General features: G+C 54.1%; 1 protein-coding gene across 1 annotated transcript in view; it reads left to right on the top strand.

Moving 5' to 3' along the window:
• Positions 1–238: 238 nt before the first annotated feature.
• The window catches only part of LOC133352361 (uncharacterized), a gene marked incomplete at its 3' end in the record, with an annotated part of 92,146 nt that continues 69,354 nt past the window's right edge, over positions 239–23,030 (top strand). Inside the window, exon 1 of the mRNA XM_061567957.1 lies at positions 239–529. Coding sequence (XP_061423941.1) covers positions 239–529 — 291 coding nt within the window. The remainder of the gene's footprint in view (positions 530–23,030) is intronic.

Genomic DNA, 23,030 nt, shown 5'->3' on the forward strand with positions numbered 1-23,030 from the left:
AGAAGACACACACACACCACAAAGTGAGAGAGGACACACACCACAAAGAGAGGGGAGAACGCCTCCCATCGGCGTTCGGGATGACGAGGCCCCTCTCGGTCCCCCTCCACCGGAGCTCTCCGTCGTGCCGCTGCATCGCTAATGCCAACAAACGAAGGCGGATCACGACCTGTGCCGGCTGGAAGACCTACCGGAGGTGGCCTTCGCAAATGTAAAGAGGAAGGTGCTCTACTCCTACATGGTCCAGTTTCACCAACAGGACACCCTGAGGAGCCACAAGGACCATGCCTGGAGGAAAGCCCTGCTACCCTGCGTCTCTCCGGAGAGGCCTCGCTGGAGGCAACTCTACTCCAGCCCGACGTACAACCGCATCGGTGACCTCAGCTGGAGCATCGCCCACGGCACCGTCACCACCAACGCCTCCCTGGCGCGCTTCACCGACACGTCCCCGGAGTGCCGGTTCTGCGGTAAAGTGGAGATGGTGACGCACCAATACGTGGAGTGCAAGAGCCTGGACTCGCTGTGCAAGGTCCTGAAAAAAATCCTCCTAAGGTTCAGTCTCCACTTCTCCCCGATGGTCCTCATCTTTGAATATCCGAAGGGTGACGGATCCCAACATCTTCAGGGGCTGGTCAACGTGCTCGTCGGCTACGCCAAGCTCGCCATACACAGGGCGAGGAACGTGGCCGTGGAGGGGAAACGTCCGGCCAGCAGCCTGGGCATCTTCCGCGCTCTGGTCGGAGCTAGGGTGTGTGGGCTGGAGTTCCGCCATGCGCGGCTGACCCACGCCGTGCCGGCCTTCAAGGAGCAGTGGGCGATGGAGGAGGCCGTGTGCTCGGTGTCAGATGATGGGGAGCTCTGCGTGCTGATATGAGCTACCCATCGGAGGCCGTAGGACTGCGAGAAGGGCTGGGTGCAGATGCAGCACTTGTCGTAAAATAATAATAATCATAATAATATTACAAATATTACATAGAAAACATAGGGGCAACATAGACATGGAGTAGGGAGAGAGGGAGTAGAGAGAGGGGGGGGGGGTAGAGAGAGAGGCAAGGGGTAAGGAGAGCAGAGCGTGAAATCTTTAGTCAAATCTTTCATTGAAAAGGAGGGGGGGGGGGAGTTACATAAAGCCAAGCATAAAAAAAACGAAATGATGAACGAAGCAAAGTGCCGACGACACCGAGCATCTTCTTGTTTCCTCTGATCGTTAAAAAAAATAGAGAGACGCGCCGGAGTCAGGCATCGAACCCACGCACGTCTTGGACACAAACCCTCATGCTGCTTCTACTGATGGTACCGCTGCTGATGCTACTGATGCTGCTGATGATATTACCGATGTTGCTGATGCGCCTGCTGCTAATGATGCTGTTGCTACTGATGGTACCGCTGCTGTTGCTGATGCTACTGATGCTGCTGATGATATTACCAATGCTGCTGATGCGCCTGCTGCTAATGATGCTGCTACTACTAATGGTACCGCTGCTGCTAATGATGCTGTTGCTGCTGATGCTCCTGTTGCTGCTACTGCCGATGCTGTGTGTAGATTGTCCGGCGCCCCGCGCCGTGACCCCATCGAGGAGGAGCTCCCAGTGCGCGACTGACCCCCAGTTGCCTGCAACTCCGCGTCTCGCGCAACTCGGGAACGAGCCACGCGGAGCCGCCGCCTTCAATTGAAATACAACGAACCGCCTCATTTACATAATTGGCTCTGGTGAGACCTCCCGGGACAAGGGATTGCGATGTGGGTGGGGGGTGAGGGGGATTTCGGGGAGAGGAGGGGTTGTGGGGGGGGGGGTTGTGACCCCCCTCCGCCGCCACCACCACCTCCTTCCCCACCTCCCCTCCCCTCCCCACTCTTCTCTCCACGATCCACAGTTTGTCTTAAACGCCCTAATTATAAATGTGACCCGAACCACGATTCTCTCACGAACCTCCTTTCCCTCCCCCCTCCCCCCTCCCTCCTCCTCCTCCGCCTCCCCTCTCCCCCCCTCCTCCTCCTCCTCCTCCAGCAGCAGCATATTTACGATGTCAACAAAGCGAACACGAGATCAACTGTGGTGGCCGTCTCCCGCTCCTGCCACAGGAACGTGTAATTTCAACGAGTGGGTTCAATGCTCGCAGCCCCATGCTCGCATGGGCTAGAGTCATTTGACTGCGACTCCCACGGTCCCACGGTCCTACGGTCCTACGGTCCGTCGCCTCCGAATCCTACACTAACGCGCACCGACCCGCGTGGTGAAGTATGGCCAATGATTCCAGCGAAGCCCGCAACGGTCGTATCTGTACGCGCTGGCTTACTCGGGGCCACAACACACGCATGGTCCATAGAACAAAATACCCCCTCCCCTCTCCTCCATCCCTCCCTCCCTCCACCTCTACCCCCCCCCCCCCACTGCCCCTCTGTAGCCCCACTCAACGTCATTATCGAGGAGCTGTTGAGAAACCTTCGCCTCCACGCTGCCGCGCGCGCACTTGGCTCGCCACGTGAGACGAAGGCTCGCAGGGCGCGCGTGGCGCTGCTGTTCGACCGCCGGTTGACTCATCGTCACGTCCCCGTGGTGGCCTCCACAGGCGCCGCTCGCTGACAGCATTTGCCCTCCGACAGTCTGTTGCAGGCTACACGGGGCATCTTTGTCTTTGGAGGCTTGCAGCTTATGCTGGCCTCAACGTTTGGGGGTTTACGGGCCTCCTCCAGCCTGCGAGCCGTCGCGGGCGAGAAATCAGAGCCACGGAAACAGCGAAACTACGCTACGGTCAAAAGACGAAACGATTTGCCATAGAGCAGTGGTTCTTAACAGGTCTTCGTGGGTGGTGGAGTCACTCTTCCCCGTGGGGTGTGAGGAGGGAACGTCGATCCAGGGGGGCATCCCTCACTAGAGGCGCCGCGCCAGCGCGTGTGCGCTGGCGACCGTCTAGGTCGACTCGGCCTCAAACGAGTACATGGGTGCGCTGTGTCGTAAACATCGCCAGCGGGGGAGACAAAGGCGGCCGGGCGTGGTGCTGGCCGCCCACCGCCTACGTGTATCGTTCCGGCCTTCACGGGTGCTACTCGCAAACAGCACTTGCCCCAACAGTCTGTTGAGGCTATACAGGAGATCTTTGGCTTTTTGTGTGATGGGGTGTGATTCTGTGTGTGTGTGATGGAGTGTGATTGTGTGCGTGTGTGATGGGGTGTGAATGTTTGTGTGCGTGTAATGATGGTGTGTGATGGGTGTGTGATGGTATGTTATGGGGTGCGATGGTGTGTGATGAAGGACAATGACATCCAATCACCATCTCACCCAGCCTCTCTCTGCGCCTCCGCCCTCTCCCCTCTCTCTCTCCCCCGACCGCCACCCTCCCCAAATCTCTACCCTCCCCCCCCCTGCGCCACCCACTCCCACTCTCCTCTCTCATTCACTTTCTCTTGCTCGCTCCTCTTCCCGTCTCATTCATTCCCTCTCCCTCCCCTCCCCCTCCTCCACCTCCTCCACCCCTCAACTCTGCCTCTCTCTCCCTCTATCTTCACCCCTCCCCTCTCTCCATTCTCCACCCACCACCGCCCTCCAATGCTATCCACCCCCCCCCCCATCTCCCCCCACGTGCCTAATGTACCCGGGGCCGCTTCGGCTGCGATAAACGTGACGCATTGGCCGTGAGGACGTGTAGCAGCAGCAGCCTCACGCGCACGTGCTCGCTCTCACACAGCACAGACAAAGACCCCCCCCCACCCCACCCCGCCCAGTAGAGACCAACACGCTGCTGTGGCAAGTGCTGTTAGCGAGCGCCTACGATGGCCAATACGCGACACGATGAGGTGGTGTTGCCAGTGCTAGGCCGGACTCCATTGTTTCCCCCCGTTGCTGATTTACGCATCGCACCGGATGCTCTTTTTAAGGCTGGGTGGACCTAGAGGAGGCCCGGTACTAGTTCGGATGTTCGTCCTTTCACGAGCCACCTCCTCCACAGAGGCCGATCTTGACACTGCTGTTACCAGGCTTCGGCAAGTCCACAGCTCCACAGCCTCCTGTACCGCATCAGTCCACCTCTTCTCTAGCCTGTGTTGTGCCCGTTTAGCCCCCTCTCTCCGGCCGAACAGAAGCTGATGGGCAGCGTGCGGTGGCTGGTCATGCGGGCTACGTGACCCAGCGCAGCCTTGATCTCGCTGATGGGACTTTGTCCAGATCTCTCAAGGATATGTGAGCTCCTCACACAATGCAGCCTGATTAAACCCAGGAAGGATCGTAGTCATGCCAGCCTGAACGTTTCGAACCGGCCCAGATGTTCATTTAAATCTGAGAGCATGACCGTGGCCGAGAAGACCCGAAGCTTCGTGTGGAGCGACAGATCAGGTCGCTTCCACGCAGCATTACCTAGCCGATCACAATATAATGCCGCTCGACTGATTCGGAGTGAGACCTCTGCTGCCAAACCTCACTGCCTGGGTACATGGCACTGGGTTCCCCTCCACTTAAGTCATGGGGAGTTAAAGGGGGGTGGACACCCCCCTATAGTTGAGGTAAGTGGAGTGGTTGATGGCACAACATACCCAGGCAGGTGTCTCGCTTTGGTGGGGCTGATGGTAAGGCCTCTTGAGTGGCACGCTCCAGGTTCAGCAGCAAACTCCTTCGCAGAGTAAGCAGCAATCACCGGATCGTCAGCATACATAGCATGGCTGTCAAAAATATATGTTAAATAATGTTGGCCGCGAGCAGGGAATCGAGCCCGGGTTCGGAGCGCAGCGCGCTAACCGCTACACGTACACACGTGGACACAGACGCAAGGATGATGATGATGATGCTCATGATTATTCTGCTGTTGCTGATGGTGGTGCTGCTGCTGTTGCTGCTGCTGCTGATGATGGTGGTGGTGATTTAGGCGCGGTAATAATCAGGCGACGTAGGAGGGCAATGGGAATTATTAAGCTCTGACTGTGCAGGAGACCCGGTAAATTTGTGCAATAATTGCTGAGATTACTCATTGTGAACAAATAAACAGGCACGTGCACTCACACACACACACATAAATAATGAGATCCCCCGTATAGCCTTAACAGACTATTCTAGATTTGAAGCTTTCGTGACTGCAAGGATTCATATTCTTAGGTTTTTTCGGCAAAGTCACGTATGTAAAAATTTTTAATTAATAAAAGTTAAATAAAACAATTATTTTGTTTTATTTTACTTTTATTAATTTAATTTTTTACCTACGTGACTTTACCGAAAAAACCTTAACAGACTGTTGGGGCCACGTGGTGTTCGTGAGGACCGATGAAGGCCGGCACTGCACACGAGGGGGGCGGGTGACCAGCACCACGCCCGACCGCCTTCGTCTTTCCAGTGGCGATGTTCACACATTACACCAGGTACTTAATTGAGGCTTACAAACTCGTACAGAACACACACACACACAGGCCTGTACAGAACACACACACCCTCCGACAGAACAAAGACAAAGAGCTCCCGTATAGCCTGTAACAGACTGTTGGGGCAAGTGCCGTCAGCGAGCACCTGTGAAGGCCGGCACAGCACACGAGGGGGGTGAGTGACCAGCACCACACCCGGCCGCCTTTGTCTCACACCAGGTATTCATTTGAGGCTGAGTCGACCTAGGGGGAGTCCCAAGACCGGTTCAGATAATCGTCACCGGTGTTTGCCGTGGGCGGGAATCGAACCCGCGTTGCCAGGTTCGTAGTGCAGTGCGCTAATTGTTGCGCAACCGCCCCACCAACCAGCCAGTAACTATGTGAACGGGTGAGTGGCTGAATGAAGGCGTGAGAGGCTGAGTCAGTCGACGGGCTCGTGAATGAGCGCACGAGTGAGTGAATTAAGGGGCGAGAGGCCGAGTGAGTCGGCTGGCTAATCAATGAGTGAACGAGTGAGTGAGCGAATGAGGGCGCGAGTGGCTGAGCGAGTCGGCGGGCAAAATGAATGAGCGAAAGAACGAGTCAACAGATGTCATCGCCTACCCGGGGATCTGGGTCGCTCTGTGCAGCACCCCAATGGACGATGTTCCACGGGTTCGCTCATCGTGAATAATCGGGACCCTCACAAAACAAATAACAAGATGCCCCGTAAAGCCTCAACAGACTGTTGGGGCAAGTGCCGTGAGCGTGCAGCGCCTATGAAGCCCGGCACGGCGCACGAGGGGGTGGGTGGCCAGCAACCACGCCCCGGACCGCATTTGTCTCCCGATTTGGCGATGTTTACACACAGCGCCAGATACTGACTTGAGGCCGAGTCGACCTAGGGGAGGGCCCAGGGACCGTTTCAGAGAAATCGTCACCAGCGTTGGTGGCCGAGAGCGGGAATCCGAACTCGGATCGCCGGGTTCGCAGCGCTAACCGCTACACGACCGCTCCCGCATTCAAACATCCACGCACGCGCGTAGATAAACACACACACAAGCGCGTGTGAATAATTGAATGTGCAGATGAATACAAAAGCAGGGGAGCGGGGAGAGTGGGGCGAGCGGGGAACAACGTGCGCTCAGTATAGCATCATCATCTCAGCAGTAGCATCAGCAGCAGCAGCGCCATCGGCATTAGCAGCACCATCATCATCATCTCAGCAGTAGCAGCAGCAGCGCCATCGGCATTAGCAGCACCATCATCACCATCATCTCGGCAGCATCATCATCAGCAGCAGCACCATCGGCATTAGCAGCACCATCATCACCATCATCTCGCCAGCATCATCAACAGCAGCACCATCGGCATCAGTAGCATCATCATCATCTCGGCAACAGCAGCAGCATCAGCAGCAGCACCGTCGTATTCATCACTGTTATAACGAACCACCATCATCATCATTATTCATAAACACCAGCAGTGTAAACATGATCATCATCAGCAGTGGAAACTTCATCATCGTCATCAGCAGTGTATACATCATTATCAGCAGCAGCGTAAACATCATCATCACACCCGACCGGTCTTTTCAAAGATGAATATGACCGGCTCCATATCTCCCTCCCTCCTTCCCTGCCACCCACAACCACTCCCGACCAGTGACCCCCCATATTCTGCTCCCTCCAACTCTGCGCTCTGCTCCCACCGCTTGCTCCCCCCCATCTCCATTCCCGGGGGCTACGTTCCGCGCAGATGAAAGCGCCTCGCGTAGGAAGCGTTCACTTTGAAGAATGCAGATTCGTTTTTTTTTTCTCCCCTAAAAATAAAAAATACATCAGCCAGGCAAGTCATAAAATAACACAATACACAGACAATACACACACTATATATATATACACACACACCACACAATGCACACAAACAATACACACACACCACACAATACACACAATTTACACACAATACACACAATGCACACACAATATACACAAATCACACAATACACACCACACATAATACACACACCACACACACACACCACACAATACACACAATACACCATTCAATACACACAATACACACACAATATACACACAATACACACATACCACATAATACACACAATACACACACAATACACACCACACACACCATACAATACATACACACAAAACACACCACACAACAGACATGCAATACAACACAATACACACACAATGCACACAATACACCACACTATACATACACACACACCACAAAGTACACACACACAATACAAGAGGTGATGACATCACCACGGCTCTTGTTGTGTTTTAGCCGCCCGGCGCTCTGCTGGTGTTGTGAGCGTCGCTCCTCCACACTCTGTTGTGGCTGGTGGGCGACTGCCTCCAACTGCCAAGTAGCGTCCTTCACGAGCCTCCTCCTCCACAGAGGCCGATATTGACACCGCTGGTATCAGTTTTCGGCAAGTCCACTCTGCTCCATATCCTGTACCACAGCAGTCTATCTCTTCTCCAGCCTGTATCGAGCCCGTTTAGCCCTCTCAGAAGATGATTGGGCATGCGGTGGCTGGGCATGTGGGCTACATGACCCAGCCAACGCATCCTCGCCTGTCGGAGGAGTTCATTGATGGGACTGTGTCTATATCTCTCAAGGATCTGTCAGCTCCTCAGATTATAATCCGGTCTGATTAAACCAAGGATGGATCGTAAGCAGGCCAACATGAATGTTTCAAACCTGGCACGGATGTTCTTTCAGAGGGTTCCACGTTTCGCACACACACAGAAGTGAGGGCATAACTGTGGCCGAGAAGACCCGGAGTTTCATGTGGTGCGACATGCCAGGTAGCTTCCACACAGCAGCGATAGAAAAATAATGCCGCTCGACTGATTCAGAGTGAGGCCTCTGCTTGCCAAACTGAAGTTGGTGATACGCGCACTGCTCAGGTAAGGCCCCCACCTCTTAACTGGCACGCTCCAAGTTCAGCAGAACAGCCCCTCCAACTCCTTCTCAGAGTAAGCAGCAACCGCCAGATCGTCAGCATACATCACACACCAGTGACGTGCGGTGAGGTCAATGGCTGGGGAGGCACTGGCGAGTGTCAGAGCCAGATTTACACACTGAGGGGGCGTGTCCTCACAGAGGGGGGCGTGTTAGACACGTCCCCCTCAGTGAGGCAGATGTGATAGCTGCCTCCCCTGGTGCTTTTTCATTGTAGTTTCATGACGAGACCAGCGAGCCTAAATATCTTTATACACATACGTGAAATAAGTTACCTGGAGTATGGAAGGCGAAGACATGAAATGAAGGGGTCTACAAACATTACATTGGTGACATACTGAGATAGTAACGGGCACGCGCTGATTGCCCGCGCTCCATCCAGTTACTGAGGGGTTGCGCAATCAGAGGGGAGGCTGAGCTCGTCGCTGCCTCACCTCTCGTCTCTTCCTGTATTTGCAGCGGAGCTCCGCAAAATTTTGCGATTTTGACTATATAAAATGATTGGAATCGTAAAGAAATTTCATTAATAACACAGATCAGTGGTAAATTCTTAATATTTATTTTATTTGATTCTTTTTTTTTACTTTTCGTAACAGCAATTTCCACTAGAGTATGATGGGTGAGGCTGTGCCTCCCCTGCCTCCCCTGACCGCACGTCCCTGTAACATAGTTGGTGAAAAAAGATGTTAAATAATGTGGGAGCCTGAGGACATCCCTGTCGCGCCCAAGGTGAACAGGGCTCTGAATCCCGGCGACGCGGCTTTACCGGGGCCTGCCCACCATCATGAAGGCCCTCAGTGATCGTGAGCAGAGAGACAAGGACCCCGAAAGCACGAAGAACAACCCAGAGCGCTGGCCTACTGGTGGTAGTGAAGTACCGGTGAGGACGCTTGACACCGAGGTTGAGGCACAATACGACAGTGGGCATATAACACTCGAGGGGGTATCGGCCCCCTCACCCGTATAACTCGGGATACACCCCTAGCTAACTCTATCCTAGCCCCGAGTCCTCCACTAATGGGCTAGGGGAGGCTATCTGGCCCGACACTGGTAAGTCGGGCCCGGTACCCGGAGTTCCAGACCAGCTCTTACAAGAGCACCGGCTCTGGCTTTCGGGACCACGCCGCTGGCTTAGTCCTGTCCGGCCCTGAAAAGGACATCGAACCAGGGGAGTCCAGGGCTCTATCTAAGACGTCTTCAGTCTCCTTCCTTTAGCTTAAAACATAACTCCCGAGCCCTTTGAAACATCCCCTTTTATACCCAACCCCTCCCTGAGGGGTGGGGCCCCGGGGGATCATAACGTCCGAACCAGCCCCCCCCAGGGTGTCTGGCTCGGACGTCGTAGAGGGCACCTCCTCGTGCACTTACGTAGCCCCGCCCACTGTGTTTGTTTTCCATAGGCTGCCATGCATAACGGGCCCTCTCTTTAACACCTCTACAGTAGCATAGGCCTTGACCAGGTCAATAAAGCAGAGATGTAGGTCCTGTTGGAATTCCCTCCACCTCTGTTGTGGCAGACGGATAGACAATTTGGTGTCTGTGAGGACCACCCCGATCTGAAAGCACCGAGGCACACCGAGGAGGGAGATGCCGCGGTCGTCGTTGGAATCAATACAACGCACAACACACATACAACACACACACAACACACACACAACACACAACCCACACACAACCCACACAACACACATAGCACACACACAACGTACACACACATTACATACAGCCCACACACACAACGCACACACAATACACAAAATACACACACACACAACACAATGCACACACAACACACACAGCATGCACAAACACATGCACAGCACAATACACAATGCACAGCACACAACACACACACAAACACACACAGCGCACACACAACACACAAAACACAGGACACACACAATGCACAGCACACACAATGTACAAACACAAGAAACGCAACGCACAAATCTATAAATGTAACGCGGGGACTAGGGGGTGGGGGCGGTGATTCCCACCACCCCCCACTATAGCCCCCCCCCACCACAGCCCTCCCTCCTTCCTGGCAAGAGAATCGTTTTCATTTCCGATTTGAAATAAACTTCAAACACGGCTCCTACATTCTACTTCGCTGGGGCTCTCATCTCCCTTGGGGGGGCGAGGGGAGGGGGTGGGGGGGGCCCATGGGGGGGGCCCACCCCTCACCCCCACCCCTCACCCCTCACCCCCACCCCTCACCCCACCCCTCACCCCCACCCCTCACCCCCACCGTCATTCATGACTACCCTCGGGCACGTGACCCACTTACCCATACGTAGCTCCCCTCAAGTCATGTCCGCGAGCACCTATTTAGGATTACGCGTCTCGGTGTGTGTGTGTGTGTGCATGTGTGTACGTGTGTCGGTGTGTGTGTGTACGTATCTATGTGCGTGTCGGTGTGTGTGCGTCGGTGTATGCGTGGGTGTGTGTGTGTGTGTGTTCGCCTATAGGTATGTGCGTACGTGTGTGTACGCGTGTGGGTGTGTGCGTGCGTGTACGCGTGTCGATGTGTGTTTATACGTGTCTGTGTGTGTGCGTGTCAGTGAGTGCGTGCGTGTGTGTATGCGTGTCGGTGTGTGTGTGCGTGTGTGTATGCGCGTGTCGGTGTGTGCGTGTGTGTGCATGCGCTTGTCGGTGTGTGTTTACGTGTGTGTATGCGTGTGTGCGTGTGTGTGTATGCGTGTCGGTGTGTGTGTATACGTGTCTGTGTGTGCGCGTGTCAGTGAGTGCGTGCGTGTGTGTATGCGTGTCGGTGTGTGTGTGCGCATGTCGGTGTGTGCGTGCGTTGGTGTGTGTCTGTATGCGTGTCAGTGTGTGTGTGTACGTGTCTGTGTGTGCGCGTGTCAGTGAGTGCGTGCGTGTGTGTATGCGTGTCGGTGTGTGTGTGCGCATGTCGGTGTGTGCGTGCGTTGGTGTGTGTGTGTATGCGTGTCAGTGTGTGTGTGTACGTGTCTGTGTGTGCGCGTGTCAGTGAGTGCGTGCGTGTGTGTATGCGTGTCGGTGTGTGTGTGCGCATGTCGGTGTGTGCGTGCGTTGGTGTGTGTGTGTATGCGTGTCAGTGTGTGTGTGTACGTGTCTGTGTGTGCGCGTGTCAGTGAGTGCGTGCGTGTGTGTATGCGTGTCGGTGTGTGTGTGCGCATGTCGGTGTGTGCGTGCGTTGGTGTGTGTGTGTATGCGTGTCAGTGTGTGTGTGTACGTGTCTGTGTGTGCGCGTGTCAGTGAGTGCGTGCGTGTGTGTATGCGTGTCGGTGTGTGTGTGCGCATGTCGGTGTGTGCGTGCGTTGGTGTGTGTGTGTATGCGTGTCAGTGTGTGTGTGTACGTGTCTGTGTGTGCGCGTGTCAGTGAGTGCGTGCGTGTGTGTATGCGTGTCGGTGTGTGTGTGCGCATCTCGGTGTGTGCGTGCGTTGGTGTGTGTGTGTATGCGTGTCAGTGTGTGTGTACGTGTGTGTACGCGTGTTGGAAAAACAACCCCCTACTTCTTCGTTGGTGGCCGATGGTAACGCTGTGGTGAGCAGTGCCGTGGGGGGAAGGCCAATTTCGATTGGCCATTACCCTCATGGTGTTTGTAGCCACCACAGTGGCCAAATGGGGCTCTGGACGGGTGCAAGGGGCTGGTAACCCCTCCACATTCAAATAAATTACCACTATACCACGACAACAATATTAAAGGGAACTTGTGCTGGAGGCCCATGGGGGAGAGGCGTCTATGACATCGCCTGGCCAAACCGCATTTGGCGGAGCCAGGAGACTGAATCTTTACCCTCGGGGTTCCTCCAGAAGCAGCAAAAAGCCACTGCGGGTGGCCATGTGGAATGTTAGAATGCTCACTGTGGAGGAGAGGCTGCCACTCCTCTGTCGGGAGCTGGACCGGTACCACCTGGATATCTGTGGTATTCAGGAGGTCCGGTGGACCGGCTCTTGCCCCTGCCACTATGAGGGGTGGACAGTCCTCTTCTCGGGGCAGGAAACTGCCAAACAACAGGGAGTGGCTATTCTGAACAAAAAAATGAAGGGGGCGTGGGAGCATGGCGGTGTGGGAAGCTGTAAGCCCCAAGCTACTTTGGGCTTGCCTTCCCATCAACCGGAGGCAAGGAGTGGTGGTCGTGGTTACTTATGCCCCCACCGAAGACGAACATCTGTGGAGGGATGCAGGCAAAGCCGATGAGTCAGATGCCTTCTATGACCTCCTGTCATAGGTGCTGGCTAAAGTGGCCACTCGGGATAGAGTCATCTTGTTGGGTGACTTCAATGCCCGAGTTGGTCATGATGCTGGCACCTGGTCTGGAGTTATTTGAAGGCATGGGCCAGATCAATAACAACAGCATTAGGCTGCTAGACTTTTGCGCAGCCCATGGGATTGTAATTACCAACACGCTGTTCCGACATCGGCTCATCCACACAACTTCATGGATGCATGCTGGGTCCAAGCAAGAACATCTGCTGGACTATATAGTAACGAAACAGCGGATGCGGTCCCATGTCCTTGACACCAGGACCTACCGTGGAGCTGATCTGCCCACTGACTATCGACTTGTCATCTGTAAGATCCGCTTGCCATTCTTTCACTCCGGTGGTGGGCGTACACCCAGGACCCCATTCAAACCCATAGTGGCATGGTCTCAGCTAGCTGATGAAAGTTGCAAGCGAGAATTTATCATTGCTTGCAGCTGGGGTTGGCATCGTCCCCCACTCCTCCTAATGTCGAGGGAAAATGGGTGCGGGTTAAGACTGTGGCTCATGCAGCTGCAATGGCTGCCTTTGGTACATGTCCAGACCTCCCCAGAGACCCTGGCTAACAAAGGAGGTGTTTAGGCTGGTGGAGAAAAAGCGACAGGCCCACTCTCACCGTCTACAACATCCCACATCAAAGAATGAGGAGGCTTACTGCAGCCTTCGCTCGGAGGTTCAGAGAGCCGTGGCACGCTGCAAGGATGGGTGGTGGTCACAGGTTGCTGAGGAAACGGAATCTGCCTCAGTGGCCCGTGATCACAAATAACTCTTTAATTCCATTAAAAAAGTAACTTGCAGCGCCACACCTATCATCGTAATTAGGGAAAAGAATGGTGATCCAATCTCCGACCCCCAGGAACAGGTTTGCAGATTTGCTGAGCATTTCTGTGAGGTCTTTGGGGAGGGGAAATCCCTCCGCCTGGAAAACATCATGGGGCAAAGTGCAGATGACCCTGCTGAGGCTGCCGTGCCTCAAATATTTGAAGAAGTAGTCACCCCTTGAGTGGCTGGCTGAGGTGCTATCTGTTGAGGAAATACTGAATGTGATCCAGAGTTTGAGACCAGTAAAGGCACCGGGCAGAGATGATCTCCTGAGGGAGGGTGGCGTTTGTGCACAGACTGCCCTACATTACATCATAATAACAGTCTGGACCACTGGATGGGTTCCACAGGATTGGAAGGAAGCCCTGGTGGCCCTCCTATTTAAGAAGAGGGACCGCATAGACTGCAACAACTACAGGGGCATCTCACTCCTCAGTGTGCCGGGAAAAGGTCCTTGCAAGGTATATTCAAGATCGCCTTACCAGGCACGCTGAGGAGAGGCTTGCCAAGCCCCAATGTGGTTTCAGGAAAAGGCGGTCCTGCACAGATGCCATATTTACTGTCCATCTGCTACAAAAGAGGTGTCGGTAATTCCAACAAGACCTACATCTCTGCTTTATTGACCTGGTCAAGGTCTATGATACTATCAGTAGGCCTGGGCTCTGGGTTGTTCTGGATTCTCTGCTCACAATCATTAAGGACCTTTATGATGGTGAGCGGGCCCAGATAAAACGTGACCGGGAGTCGGAGCCATTCCCTGTTCACCTTGGGGTACGAGAGGGATGTCCTCTGGCTCCCACATTATTTAACATCTATTTTGACCACGTAGTTCATGAAGCCTTCGATGGCTGTACTGAAGGATTTATATCTGGTACAGATACAATGGGAGGCTGATTGATGCCTGGGTGCAGTCAATGGAAGTTTCCTATTGCTCAACCATGTTATGCATGCCGATGATCTGGTAATTGCTGCTCACTCAGAGGAGGAGTTGGAGGCGCTGCTGCTGAACCTGGAGCTTGCCACCAAGAGGTGGGGCCTTACCGTCAGCCCCTCCAAAACTAAGCACCTGCTTGGGTATTTTGTACCATCAAACACTCCACCCCCACAACTCCCAATTGGTGATAGGGCAGTTGTGGAGAGAGTGGAGAGTTTCCCAAACCTGGGCAGTGTGCTCATGACCATCTCTGGTTTGACAGCAGAGGTCCCAATCCGAATCAGTCGAGCAGCATTCTCTTTTCATCGGCTGCGTAACACTGTGTGGAAGCTCCCTGGTTTTTCGCTCGACACGACGATTTGAGTCTTCTCGGCCAGCTATTCCCTCCCTTCTCTATGCTTGCGAAACGTGGACCCCCTAAATGGAACATCTTCGCTGGTTAGAAACATTTAGGCTGGCCTGCCTACGATCCCTCCTGGGGTTAACCAGGCTGGATTGTGTGAGGAGCTCACAAATCCTTGAAAGATCTGGACAAAGTCCCATCGGTGAGCTCCTCTCGTAGGCAAGGCTGCGTTTGCTGGGTCATGTAGCCCGCATGCCCAAGTACCGCTTGCTTAAAAAGCTTTTGTTCGGCCGGATAGAGGGGGCTAGACGGCCGTGGCACGGGCTAGAGGGGAGATGGAGTGATGGGGTACAAGAGGACGTGGAGCTGAGTGGACTTGCCAATGACTGGTACCAGCGGTGTCAAGATCGGCCTCTGCGAAGGAGGCTCGTGAAGGGCGCTACTGGGCAGTTGGAGGCAGTCGCCCTCAAACAACAATGAAGGGCAGAGGAGTGACGCTCATAACAACGAGCGGAGCGCCGGGTGATTAAAGCACAGCAAGTCGGCACAGTAGGGGGCACAGGTGGTGCATCAGCCACTCATCTCAGTCAGTCGACCCGCGGCACCTGGGTCTGCCCCGTGACTTCCTGCCAGCGGGCGTTCGACACTTCACGTGGCCTCAGCGTGCACATAGCCTGGTACAAGCGCCGTGGTGACGTCACCGCCACTTAGTGGCGAATGGCGGTGTGCGTGTGCATGTACGCGTGTCGGTGTGCACGCACCTGTGTGGACGCATTTGGAGCGTGTGCGTGGGGATTGCTGCCAACTCGGCGACCCGAGCTCGATTCCCGCTCACGCCAGTGATGAATATCTGAAGCGGGTCCTGGGACTCCCCTATGTTGACTCAGCCTAAAAACAACAAGTGCCTGGGGCTGTTTAAACATCGCCACACACGGGGAGACAAAGGCGTTACGACGGCCGTCCATCCCCTCATGTGCCGGCCTTCGTTGGTGTTCGCTCACAGCACTGAGGACCGGTTCAGGTAAAATTCACCAAAACAAAGATCATCGTCACCATTGGAACCTCATTTGCCAGTAAACATATGATAATTGTTTTTTTACCCTTCCATCTGGCAACAAAACTGACACCTTTTTTTACAAGGAGTCATGTTTGCATAGACCACAATACCTGCAGTCATGATGCAAACAAAAACACATAACTCTGATAATGTATGCACTGTCCTTGAAGTTGATTGGTCCACCCCCGAGACAGCTTTCCTTAGAGCCTAGTCTCACATGGTGTTGGACCAGATGATGCCAAAAAAGATCATCGTCCCGCATTAACAGACTGTTGGGGAAAGTGCTGCTAGCGAGTGGCACCTATTTAGTCCACACGCGTGTGTGGCTGACACGTGCTCACCGACACGTGCTCGCATTGCGCACTCAATGCGCACCCGCCTAGGAGCGGGTGGGGTAACATTCCTCATTACTGTGATGGGGCCGAGTCTGTCCTACAGGGTCCAACGATATTTGAGTTCGACACCCACCTCCCTCCCCAAGCCCCATGTCCATCACCTCCCTCTTCCTGCCTCTCTCAATCCCCCCCTCCTCCCCCCTCGCCTCCCTCTCGCTTCTCTCCCTCCCCTCCCCTCACTCCCCCTCCCTCCCCCCAGTTCCTTCCTCCCCCTCCGCCCCCGCCACCCACCCCCCTCGCCTCCCTCCCCCCAGGCCCCCCGTCACGCCCCTCAGTTCGCTTCATTTTCCGCTGCATCTGAAACCGTCGCTCAAGGCGAACGGGGGGGGGGGGGTTGGGTGGGGTGGGTGGTGGGGGGTATGGGGGCATGGGGGGGTCAGGAGGGGGGGGGATGTGGAAAGGGGAACGTGGTGAGAGGGGGCGTCGTTATTCGTTGCTCAAGGCATGGAGCTGTTATTGCTGTTGCTGATGGTGGTAACGCTGTGTTTATTATCTCCGCGGTTATAACGATCACTTCACCACCCCCCACCCCTACCCGCTACCCACCCCCCCCCCCCAACTCTCACCACCCACAGTGACAGCGCGCAGGGGCCCATGCTGTTTGCGATTGCCTATTAAGGTCTGAGTAGCGCGTCACGGCTACCACCATCACCGCCACTACAAAGACTTGTAGACTTAACAGACTGTTGGGGCAAGTGCTGTTAGCGAGCACCTATGAAGGCCGGAACGGCACAGGAGGGGGTGGGTGGCCAACACCACCACCACCACCGCCACCGCGATCAGCATCGCCACCAATATTACCATCATCATCATCATCAGCTCTGCTGTCACCACCAGCTTCTCCACCGCCTTCACCACCACTACCTTCTCCACCGCCTTCACCACCACTACATTCACCACCATCACCACCTTCACCAACATCATCACCACCACCAACTTCACCACGACCACCGCCTTCACCACCACTACATTCACCACCACCACCACTACCTTCTCCACCGCCTTCACCACCACTACATTCACCACCACCACCTTCACCACGACCACCACCTTCACCAACATCACCACCACCACCAACTTCACCACGACCACCACCAACATCACCACCACCGTAACCCAACCAGCAGCAGCTCGCCACCACCATCACGGTCGAAGCGCAGTGGTAACACTTGGATCTGATCCTCGACTCGGAAGCTTCTCTCTCTCTCTCTCTGAGGACCAGTCTCCCCCTGTAGCCAAACGCTGCGGTGACCTCCAGTGGAGGTTGACACACTGCACGTTGCCATCGGCCGTGCGGCTCAGCCGAATCTCGCCAGGGGTAACAGACTTGTGCATTTCCTGCGGTGCCAGGGAGGATCTGCCCCACCAGTACTTACGCTGCCAGCGGCTCAAACCAATGTTCCGCCTTTTGGGGGACATCTTCAGGAAACTGGGGGTGCCCTTCTACAACAGCAGCTTCGTATATGGGGTGGTGCCTTACCTGGCTAACAAGCGTCGTGACCTCGCCAACTTCGCCTGTGCTCAGGCGAAGATGGCGGTGTACAGAACGAGAAAAAAGCTGTTGGAAGGTGACACTGACGGCTGCTCTGTGCTTCCAGTGTTCAGGGGCCTGCTCAAGGCGCGGTTCCGGCTGGAGCACGCCATGTACCACACACATGTCGGTGATGTGCACGTCTTCTTCGAACGCTGGGGAGCCGGAAAAGCCCCTCTCTGTACCAGCGTGGACGGCACCCTGTTCACCTTCTGAAGCTCTCGCTCGTCGCCGTGGCGTGCGCGATGACCACCACCACCACGACTCTTCTTTCGTGTTGTGCGCGGTGTTTTTAGCGCCACAGCGCGTGGATTTATAGTGTTTGTTATTTGTTTGCTGGTGACTTTGTGTGTTTCGTATCAGAATCACCTCCGGTGCTGTTGCTGCTGGCGGCAATAAAAGTTGTTTAAAAGTCTCTGAGTGGAGTCTGTGTGTGTTCTCTCCCTCTCTTTGAGAGGAGTTTGTGTGTGTGTGTGTGTTCTGTCTCTCTTTGAGATAAGCCCCTGTGTGTTGCCTCTCTCTCTGAGTGGAGTATGTGTGTGTTCTGTCTCTCTATGTCTCTATGAGTGGAGTGTGTGTGTGTTCTCTCTCTCTCTCTTAGTGGAGTATATGTGTGTGTTCTGTCTCTCTCTGAGAGGAGTGTGTGTGTGTTCTGTCTCTCTATGTCTCTCTGAGTGGAGTCTGTGTGTGTGTGTTGTCTCTCTCTGAGTGGAGTCTGTGTGTGTGTGTGTTCTGTCTCTCCCTGAGAGGAGTGTGTGTGTGTTCTGTCTCTCTATGTCTCTCTGAGTGGAGTCTGTGTGTGTGTTCTTTCTCTCTTTGAGAGGAGTCTGTGTGTGTGTGTTCTGTCTCTCTGAGAGGAGTGTGTGTGTGTGTTGTCTCTATCTTTCTCTCTGAGTAGAGTCTGTGTGTGTTCTCTCCCTCTCTTTGAGAGGAGTCTGTGTGTGTTCTGTCTCTCCCTGTTCTGCTTGGGTTTGCTCCGGCTTGTCCGGTTTCCTCCTCCCCATAGCTACAAAACAAATAACAGTTCAATGTAACTGCTATTGGCAAATCCCCTGCATGTGACTCTGTTGGGATCACACATCAGCAGCAACGATTGCCCCTCCTACAAGGAAAAGTTGGCAGGACCCTCTTGATAAGAAGTCTTGAGACTCGGTGAGACCTTGGCAGGACCCTCTTGATAAGAAGTCATGAGACTCGGTGAGACCTTGGCAGGACCCTCTTGATAAGAAGTCTTGAGACTCGGTGAGACGTTGGCAGGACCCTCTTGATAAGAAGTCTTGAGACTCGGTGAGACCTTGGCAGGACCCTCTTGATAAAGAGTCTTGAGACTCAGTGAGACGTTGGCAAGACCCTCTTGATAAAGTGTCATGAGACTCGGTGAGACCTTGGCAGGACCCTCTTGATAAGAAGTCTTGAGACTCGGTGAGACGTTGGCAGGACCCTCTTGATAAGAAGTCTTGAGACTCGGTGAGACGTTGGCAGGACCCTCTTGATAAAGAGTCATGAGACTCGGTGAGACGTTGGCAGGACCCTCTTGATAAGAAGTCTTGAGACTCGGTGAGACGTTGGCAGGACCCTCTTGATAAGAAGTCTTGAGACTCGGTGAGACGTTGGCAGGACCCTCTTGATAAGAAGTCTTGAGACTCGGTGAGACGTTGGCAAGACCCTCTTGATAAAGAGTCATGAGACTCGGTGAGACGTTGGCAGGACCCTCTTGATAAGAAGTCTTGAGACTCGGTGAGACCTTGGCAGGACCCTCTTGATAAAGAGTCATGAGACTCGGTGAGACGTTGGCAGGACCCTCTTGATAAGAAGTCTTAAGACTCGGTGAGACGTTGGCAGGACCTTCTTGATAAGAAGTCTTGAGACTCGGTGAGACGTTGGCAGGACCCTCTTGATAAGAAGTCGTGAGACTTGGTGAGACCTTGGCAGGACCCTCTTGATAAGAAGTCTTGAGACTCGGTGAGACCTTGGCAGGACCCTCTTGATAAGAAGTCTTGAGACTCGGTGAGACCTTGGCAGGACCCTCTTGATAAGAAGTCTTGATACTTGGTGAGACGTTCTCCGGGTGTAACACGCCGAGCGGTGATCGCGCGCAAGCTGCGTTGGTCTTGATGACGTCACGGCACTTCAGCACCACGGACAGCCCCTTGTGCCTCTCGCCTCTCTGTTGAGTCCCCTCCCATCGTCCCATCTCACCACTCAACTCACCTACTCACTGACAGACCCACCCACCCACTCACACTCATCTAACTACGCACCTATCGACTCACCTCACCAAACACCCACCCACCTAACCAACCACTTACTCACGCATTCACCGAAACACCCACCCACTCACCCACTCACTCAATCACTCATTCACTCACGCACCCACTCACTCACCCACTCACCCACCCACTCACTCACCAACTCACCCACCCACTCACTCACCCACCCACCCACTCACCCACCTTCCCACCCACTCACCCACCCTCCCACTCACTCACTCACTCACCCACCCACCCACTCATCCACTCACTCAATCACTCATTCACTCACGCACCCACTCACCCACTCACCCACTCACTCACCCACTCACTCACTCACCCACTCACCCACCCACTCACTCACCAACTCACCCACCCACTCACTCACCCACCCACCCACTCACCCACCTTCCCACCCACTCACCCACCTTCCCACTCACTCACTCACTCACTCACCCACCCACCCACTCATCCACTCACTCAATCACTCATTCACTCACGCACCCACTCACTCACCCTTCCACTCACTCACCCACTCACCCACCTTCCCACCAACTCACCCACCCTCCCACCCACTCACTCACTCACCCACCCACTCACTCACTCACTCACCCACCCACTCACTCACGCACTCACTCACCCACTCACCTAACCACGCACCGACTCACCCACCCACTCACGCTAACCACTACAACCGCTCCCCCTCACACACACACTCACTTACTCACAAAAAAAACAAAGATCCCCCTATATGCTTAACAGAGTATTGGGGCAAGTGCTGTTAGCGAGTAGCACCGATGAAGGCCCGAACGGCACACGAGAGGGTAGATGGCCAGCACCACGCCCGGCCGCCTTTGTCTCCATCGTGGCAAAAAGTTGCACATCGAACCAGGTACTCATTTTAGGCTGAGTCGACCGAGGGGAGGACCATGATCGGTTCAAATAATCGTCACCGGTGTTGGCCGTGAGCCGGAATCGAACTCGGGTTGTAGCGCAGCCCGCTAACTTCTGTACTACCGCTCCCCTTGAACTCACTCATACTCACTCACTCACACACACTCACACACACTCACTCACACACACATTCACACACACTCACACACACTCACTCACTCACACACACTCACACACACACACTCACTCACACTCACTCACACACTCACACTCACCCACACACTCACACACACTCACACACACTCAATCACACACACTCACACACACTCACTCACACTCACTCACTCACTCACACACACTCACTCACACTCACTCACTCACTCACACACACTCACACACACACACTCACACACACTCACACACTCACTCACACACACTCACACTCACTCACACACACATTCACACACACTCACACACACTCACTCACTCACACACACTCACACACACTCACTCACACACACACACTCACACTCACTCACACACTCACACTCACTCACACACTCACACACACTCACACACACTCACTCACTCACACACACTCACACACACTCACTCACACACACACACTCACACTCACTCACACACACTCACTCACACACACACTCACACACACTCACACACACTCACTCACTCACACACACTCACACACACTCACTCACACACACACACTCACACTCACTCACACACTCACACTCACCCACACTCACTCACACACTCACACTCACCCACACACTCACACACACTCACACACACTCAATCACACACACTCACACACACTCACTCACACTCACTCACTCACTCACACACACTCACTCACACTCACTCACTCACTCACAACAACAACAACAACAACCGCCATTCGCCACTAAGTGGCGGTGACGTCACCACGATGCTTGTGCCAGGCCAAGTGCACCTTGAGGCCACGTGAAGTGTCGAAAGCCCGCTGGCAGGAGGTCACGGGGCAGACCCAGGTGCCACTGGTCGACTGACCGAGATGACCGAGATGACTGGCTGATGCACCACCTGTGCCCCCTACTGTGCCAACTCACTCACACACACTCACACACACACACACTCACACACACTCACACACTCACTCACACACACTCACACTCACTCACACACACTCACACTCACTTACACACTCACACTCACCCACACACACACTCACTCATACTCACTCACACACTCACTCACACACACACTCACACACACTCACACACACTCACTCACTCACACACACTCACTCACACACACTCACACACACTCACTCACACACTCACACTCACTCACTCACACACACACTCACACACTCACTCACACACACTCAACAACAAAAACGCCATTCGTCACTAAGTGGCGGTCACGTCACCACGGCGCTTGTGCCAAGCTATGCGCACTTGAACGCCACGTGAAGTGTCGACCGCCCGCTGACAGGAGGTCACGGGACAGACCCAGGAGCGAGAGACCAGGTAGCTTCCACACAGCGTTACACAGCCGATGAAAAGATAATGCTGCTCGACTCATTCGGAGTGAGACCTCTGCTGTCAAATTGGAGGTGGTCATAAGCACACTGCCCAGGTATAGAAAACTCTCCACTCTCTCTACAACTGCCCCATCACCAAAGGGCAGTTGAAGGAGTAGAGTAATGGCACAAAATAACCAGGCACACTCACACACTCACTCACACACTCACTCACTTACACACTCACCCACTCACACACACATCCAACCACTCACACACTCACTTACTCATACACTCACTCATACACTAACTCACTAACTCACACACTCATTTACTTACACACTCACTCACATACTCACCCACTCACACACTTACTCACTCATACACTCACTCACTCACTTACACACTCACTCACCCACTCACTCACTCATACACTCACTCATACACTCACTCACTAACTCACACACTCATTTACTTACACACTCACTCACACACTCACTCACCCACTCACACACCCACTCACTCACTCACACACTCACACATCCACCCACTAACAGCATCAGCAGCACCATTATAATTATCAGCATCATCATCATCGTCAGTAGCAGCATCATTCTTAGCAGCAGCAGTATCATCATCCTTAGCATCATCATCATCATCAGTAGCAGCATCATCATTAGCAGCAGCAGTATCACCATCATC

This window comes from Lethenteron reissneri, chromosome 40 (assembly GCF_015708825.2).
Source record: "Lethenteron reissneri isolate LAM-NWPU_2019-01 chromosome 40, ASM1570882v1, whole genome shotgun sequence".
In the NCBI taxonomy this organism is placed as follows: Eukaryota; Metazoa; Chordata; class Hyperoartia; order Petromyzontiformes; family Petromyzontidae; genus Lethenteron; species Lethenteron reissneri.